The 6346-nt window shown below is 51.7% G+C and overlaps 1 protein-coding gene across 1 annotated transcript; it reads right to left on the reverse strand.

Annotated features, from left to right (window-relative positions):
• Positions 1–477: 477 nt before the first annotated feature.
• LYPD3 (LY6/PLAUR domain containing 3) lies at positions 478–4583 on the reverse strand. Its single transcript, XM_036275382.1, has 5 exons — positions 4486–4583; positions 3627–3758; positions 2760–2930; positions 2283–2444; positions 478–1451 (listed from the first exon to the last, which is right to left on the reverse strand). The coding sequence occupies exons 1-5, from the start codon at positions 4559–4561 to the stop codon at positions 964–966; spliced, it is 1029 nt and encodes a 342-aa protein (XP_036131275.1). The 5' UTR covers positions 4562–4583; the 3' UTR covers positions 478–963.
• Positions 4584–6346: the final 1763 nt, after the last annotated feature.

Genomic DNA, 6346 nt, shown 5'->3' on the forward strand with positions numbered 1-6346 from the left:
AGACAACCAATTGATGTTTCTCTCTCACATCAATGTTTCTTTCTCTCTCTCTCTCTCTCTCTCTCTCTCTCTCTCTCTCTCTGCCTTTCCCTTCCTCTCTCTAAAATCAATAAAACCATTAAAAAGAAAAAACCAGATAGATGGCAAGGTGGGTGGTGCCTGGGCACAGTGTACAAACCCATTAAACAAAATTGCCCTCTGCTTCCTAGCATTGATAAAGAACAAGGATTCACCCCACAGCACTGATTAATGGATTCAGCCAGTGTCCCCCTCCCCAGGGGGATCATCCATAAGCTGGCTAAACCCTAGGAGACGAAAGTTCAAACCCAAACTTCCCCCAGGGCTGTCCCAGCTCCTCTGTTAAAGGTCTTGGCATTTTCCGCCCTAGCTCAGCTTCAAGAGGTTATTATAAGAAGCGAGGCAGAAATGATTCCTTCAAAATACTGTACAAAGCAATTCAATTTTATTGAGGTCTTTATGTTCCAGAAACTGACCACATAGAGGCATAAGGCATGGTCCCTGCCCTTGAGGAGCTCACAGTCTAGTAAGACAGCAGCTGAAACAATTCCCACAAAGATGGAGGGGCAGGCCCAGCAGCCATCAGAGGAAGGAACCATTATTCACTCCGCCCACCATGTTCCAGGTTAGCTATGAGAAAGCTTATCATTGTCTCTCCCACCATCCCCGTGACAATTCTAACTACTCTGAAACCTAGTCACCAAAAGGACAAGGGAGAGACGATGAGGGGGATATTGCTGCCTCAAAAAGTTAGAACCCAGAAGGATATATACAATGGTAACTTTATTTCCCTAGGCCGCAAACCAGCGCAGCAGAAGAAGCTGGGGGTTCTGAGGTAAATTGGAAGAACGGGCTGGGCCAGCCCAGTCCAGTGGTGGGAAAGGGAGAAGAGGGTACCCAGGGCCAGGGAAGGAGGGCAGTAGGGAGGTTTCCAGGTGGAGAAGCTCATAGTAGGAAACCAGCAGCCACAGCCAACACAAGAGCCGCCAACCCAGCTGACGGAGCTGCAGAGCCTTTACTAGGGGTCCAGATTTTTGTGGGGTACTGCTCCTTATTACTACGGTCCTGGTGGCCAGCAGCACCTCCAGCCGAACTAGATTCCTCTTTTCTGGAGGTCTTGGGTTCTACTTCCTTTGGAAGAGTCTGGCTGGCGGAGGCTGGGGTGGATTTGGTAGTAGAGACAGGCGTGGTTGGGGCTTGGGTGGAAGTAGTAACACTGGTAGTTGGAGCCAGAGTGGTAGGCTGAGCGGCGGGCAGCAGAACAAGGGGCGGAATTCGAGGGGAGAAGTAGGTCTTGTTGCGGAGGTCTGAGTTACAGCGGGACCCCTTGCAACAGGAGCCACTGAGTGTGAACCCCGGGCCTGTCACCGCATCCCGGGTGCAGAACTCATTCTGGACGCAGCCCCGGACAGGCAAGGACACAGTCACATTAGCTGAAGGAGGAAGACACAGATAGGTCGGTGATTGAAGCCGGTGGGGGGTAGGCACAGCCCGAATGAAATTTGGAGGTTAAGAACCCTCAAAACAAGGGACAGAAGGGCTCTGGTTCCACTGATCCAAAGTCTCAACTCAGGCCCCACTTTGAGAAACACTGTCCAGGTCTTTGGCATATGATGGCTCACATTTCCCATAGTAGTTTGACAGGCTGAACTACAAGTCCAACAATGCCTTTGAAGAAAGGTTTGGACAGGGATACAACACCCTCACATGACCAAAGAAAACATCAAACGTCCCCTCCCTCCCTCCAGTCATTTACCACAGACCTCTCCCCCTAACATTACAAATATTTAGTCTGAGTCAGAACTACATCTCCCATAATACACCTGGCAAAGGATGGCGTTTGAAGAACTTCATCTCCCATGATTCCTTGAGGCAGAGGCCAGAAGGCTGAACCTCATCTCTAGTTTAGGAGGGCACCCTAACCCCTTGAGTTTTAAAGAGTTAGAAATAGATACCCCGCAATGCCCGGGTAGAAACTTGAGGGTTTAACTACATTTCCCATTAAACATGCCTGCATTCTGCACTTAGGCCTCTGTGGAAATGTATTTCCCCAAAAAACTAGGACAAAAAGCATCCCTCATCCCTATTCCCATGCTATGCTGGAGCTAGGACTGCATTTCTCACAACGCTCTAGAAACCAAGACAAGCACCTAGGCCCACAGCTCCCAGAATGCGCTGGAGGTGGGGAACCCTTTAGGGAAAGGGCTACCGTCGCCTAGGAGGCCTCAGAAAGGTTACAGCCCCGCGCTCCCGGGCGCGCTCACCTGCCGTCAGGGTGACGTTGCCATCGAAACAGCCGTTGTAGAAGCGGTCGCTGGCGTTGTAGCAGCTCACGACAGGCGGCGCCGTGCCCTGGCACTCCTCGCGGCTCAGCCCCACGCAGCTGTAGCACTCGGCCCCGTTGGGCTCGTACGCACTCTCATTACCTGCGAGGGGGCGGGTTGGAACGAAGGGGTCGAGAAGGTTCGGAAAGCGCACCTCCACCTGAGTTGGCTCCAGCCCATGTCTCCGCCCCTCGACCGACGCTAGTTCAGCCTCCAGCTCCGCCCACCCTGTGAACCCGCCCCTAGCGTCCAACCTCACAGGTGCCCACCGCAGTGAAGCCCCGCCCATTGCATCCTGGCCCCGCCCCAGAGCGTGGCCCCGCCCCCAGCCTTTCGCGTTTTCTCTGGTTCCAGCTGGAAAGTGGCTCAGGCCCCACACGGCTCCACCCCTGGGACTAGGGCTCCGCTCCCACCGACCTACGGGGATGAGCGCTCGTGTGGTGAGGTTGAGCTTGGCGTTGCAGCGGTCCTGGGAGCATTGCTGCAGCTGGATGAAAGCCAGAAGCCCGTAAAGGTCCAGTCCGCGGTCATTCTTGCCCGGGAGTCCCGAACCGCAGCCGCGCACTGCCACGGAGAATTGCCCGTGGACTGCGGAGAGGGAAGGGAGGGAGGTGAGAGGAGGTTAGGCCCTCAGAAAGAGCCGATCCGGAGGAAAGAATGACAAACGGAGGGGTGGAACTTCAAAATGCCCCATCCAAGGGGCTGCCAGGCTGACAGACACTGAACAGAATCGAGGGGGAGGGCTATAAGATGGGCGGAACCGCTGAAGGCAACCTCAGAAGGAACTGAGAGACTGCCAAAAAGGCACAGCATCGAAGGGGTGGGGCCTCCTGGGATCTGTGGCCTCAGACGGGTGGGATGTGGGTCAAAGCGTCGGAGACTCCGCCTAGGGAACCTAACAGACCTCTACAGAAATCTCCATCATCAAGCGCCCCACTGGATAGGGGAGGCTGAGTTGGGGAGGAAAACATTCTGGCAGGGACAGAAATGGATAGGGAGAGCTCAGGGTGGAGCAGAAATGGATAGAGTGTGCCCTGGAAGGGGACGAGGTCCCAGATCCCACCCTTCCTAGTTCACCCCATCCAGTTCTCAACTCTCAGCCCTTCACCCCTCTAAGCCTAACGTGTGTTGGTGTTGAAGGGTCTGGACCAGTCTGAAAGGGACGGATGGGGCTGCTTAGAGGGGTGTGACCAAGTTCAGAGGGAGGGGCGGAACTATAAGGAGGCGGGGCCTGACTGGAGGAGCTTAAAGGAGTGGGTACATGGATCAGGGCGCCCCACTCACTGGTCTCCAACGCCCCCACAGCCTCCGTGCAGACTTCTACGCCTGGTGCGCACTTCACGATCTTGGTCTTCTCCTTAGAGCATCCGTCATCTGCTCTCTGCACGCAGCTGTAGCACTCCAGGGCCTGAGCTCCTGGGGATGCAGAGCGGAGTAGAATAAGCAACCCCTGCTTAAGCCTTCCCACGAAGGAGAAACAGTCCTTCCCACGTCCTCTCTCCCCAGAACGCGACAGTCCTATTGCACATCCTTTGCCAGCGCAGGAATAAAGAAAATCTTCCCACAAATCTGGGATGGGATACATTGTCTTCCTTTCCTTCAAGACCCCCTGTGCCTACAGTGGGAGCATCTTTCCCACAGCGCCATATGCCAAGGTGGGGGAATCCCTGACCTGAAGCTCTGGGAGAACTCTGCCAAGGATGGGGAGTACCTTCCCACACCTCTCCGCTCAGGATAGGAGAATTTTCCCCACAGATGAGTAAGCTCATTGAGGCATCCCTTCCCACAAGCCCCCTCTAATCAGAGCAGGGGACCTTCCCACAGTCCCCCTCTACTCAGGTTGGAAGAGCTCCCACAGCCCCCCAGGGCAGGAATCTTTCCCACCGCCCCCTCTGTAGGGAGTGAGGGGACCTTCCTCCCTAGAGCCCCCACTCTGTCCACTTTGCTCCTCCATTCCCTCCCCACAGCAGACCCACCTTCTTCTTTTTTGTTTTTTAAGAGAGAGAGAGAGAAACATTGATTTCTTGATCTACTTATTTATGCATTCATTGGTTGATTCTTGTCTATGCCCTGACTGGGGATGGAACCCACAACCTTGGCATATGGGGACAACACTCTAACCAACTGAGCTACCCAGACCCACCTTGAAGCAGCAGCAGCAGCAGCCAACCTGTAGTCCAGATCACGGCCTGGGAGCTTGCTCTCCTGGCGGGGTCCATGATTCGATCCTGCTCCCTCGGCGTCCCCCCTCAGTGTGCCACCTCCCAACCCAGGTCCTCTTACCTGAGCTCAGGATGAGTAACCTCCCCCCAGGCAACCTTGCCCTTGCCCAACCAGGCCAAATCAGCGTCCGCTGTAGGGCGGGACACCCGCCCCTGGGTGCCTCACCCATAGTTGCCAAGGAGGGAAATGGCGGGAGTCCAGGTTTCCTCACAGTTCCCAGAAGAAAGTTTGTGTTTGGGGGTAGAAGAGAGAATGCTGAGGTTCACAGAGGGGTCTACTCAACACTTGGTACTCACTAAATATTTAATGAGTACCTACAGTGTGCCGGCTCTGGTCTGGGTGGCCTGGAGATTAAGACAGAAACACTGCCTGTTCTTACAGAGCTTGCAGTCTAATGGGGGAGACAGATATTCATCAAATAATCATACAAATAGTCATTCACCACGAGGACAATAAAGGAAGAAGTGGAGAAAGCTACAAGGAGGCATGGAGTCTAGAAGTGGAGGCCAGTCAGTGAAGCTTCCCTGAAGATGTCATTTGAGCTGTGGCCTCAAAGATATGGAGGATTTGGTTCATGAAGCAGGTCAGTATGGGGACAGAGAACATCGCAAAACAGAGGGAGCAGCAGATGCAAAGACCTAGAGGTGGGAAGTAGCATGAGCCATTCAGACTCAGAGGAGAGCAGTGCACCTGGAGCTCAGGGCATGAGGGAGAAGGGTAGACAGTGAGGCAGAAGCACCAGGCAGGGGCCAGGTCATTTAGGGCATTACAGGCCTTGAGAAGGGATTTGAATTAATTCTGAGAAAGGTGGAGAACTGTTGACAGGGTCTCAGTCAGCTGGGGACACAATCAGATTTACTTTCTAATATGATCAATCTGGGAAATAATGCAAATATTCAAGAAGTGAATGGAAAAAGAAAGAGTGGTTCACGAATCCTGTGGAATACTACACAGCAATGAAAAAGCCAATGAATGGCCTCAGCAACTTGGATGAATCTCAAAAACTTCACGTTGAGCTCAAGAAGCCTTAAACAAATAAAAAAAACATACCTTGTAACTTCATTTATATGAAGTTCTAGAACAGAAAAAACTAATAAGTGGTGAGAGAAATCACAGTAGGAGCTACCTTTGGCTGGGCATTGCCCCAAAATAAAATGGTGAGAAGCCACTACAATCTTCATCTGAGTGGTAGTTACACATGTGTATAACTATGTAAAGGATCACCAAGCTGTTTACTTACGCACTTCACTAAATGTAGATTATTATTAAAGAAAGAAAGGAAAAATGTTTCTGTGACTTCTGTGTAAAAAAGGAAAAGACTCTAGAAGCAGATAAAGAGAGGACCAGGGATCCAGTGAGAGAACTGGGCAGTTTTCCATAGAAGAAAGAGAAAGGCAGCTCCTGACAGCTGGTTAGGAGTTGGGTTGGTACTCACAGTGAGGTCATGGTGTTCTGTGACACACCAACCCAGACCACTGCCATCAGACAGGGCCACACTGACTGGAATGGAGCGAGACACAATCAGGACCATTGCTTCCCCGTGTCTGAACACAGAAACTAACGAGCACTAGCAAACCACAAAATGACTAAGCATCCCCATATGCTGGCTAATATATGTGACTGTTTATATATTATATGATATTATATCATATTATTTATTATATTATACTATACTATATTATATTATGTAATATGTTAAAGTTACAGCTTTACTCCTGCTTTCTCTTGGCTCATAGATAAGATTAATCTATAGCGGTAAAAATAGCAGCTGTGTTCATAAG

The sequence above is a fragment of the Molossus molossus genome, unplaced genomic scaffold (assembly GCF_014108415.1).
Source record: "Molossus molossus isolate mMolMol1 unplaced genomic scaffold, mMolMol1.p scaffold_m16_p_21, whole genome shotgun sequence".
In the NCBI taxonomy this organism is placed as follows: Eukaryota; Metazoa; Chordata; class Mammalia; order Chiroptera; family Molossidae; genus Molossus; species Molossus molossus.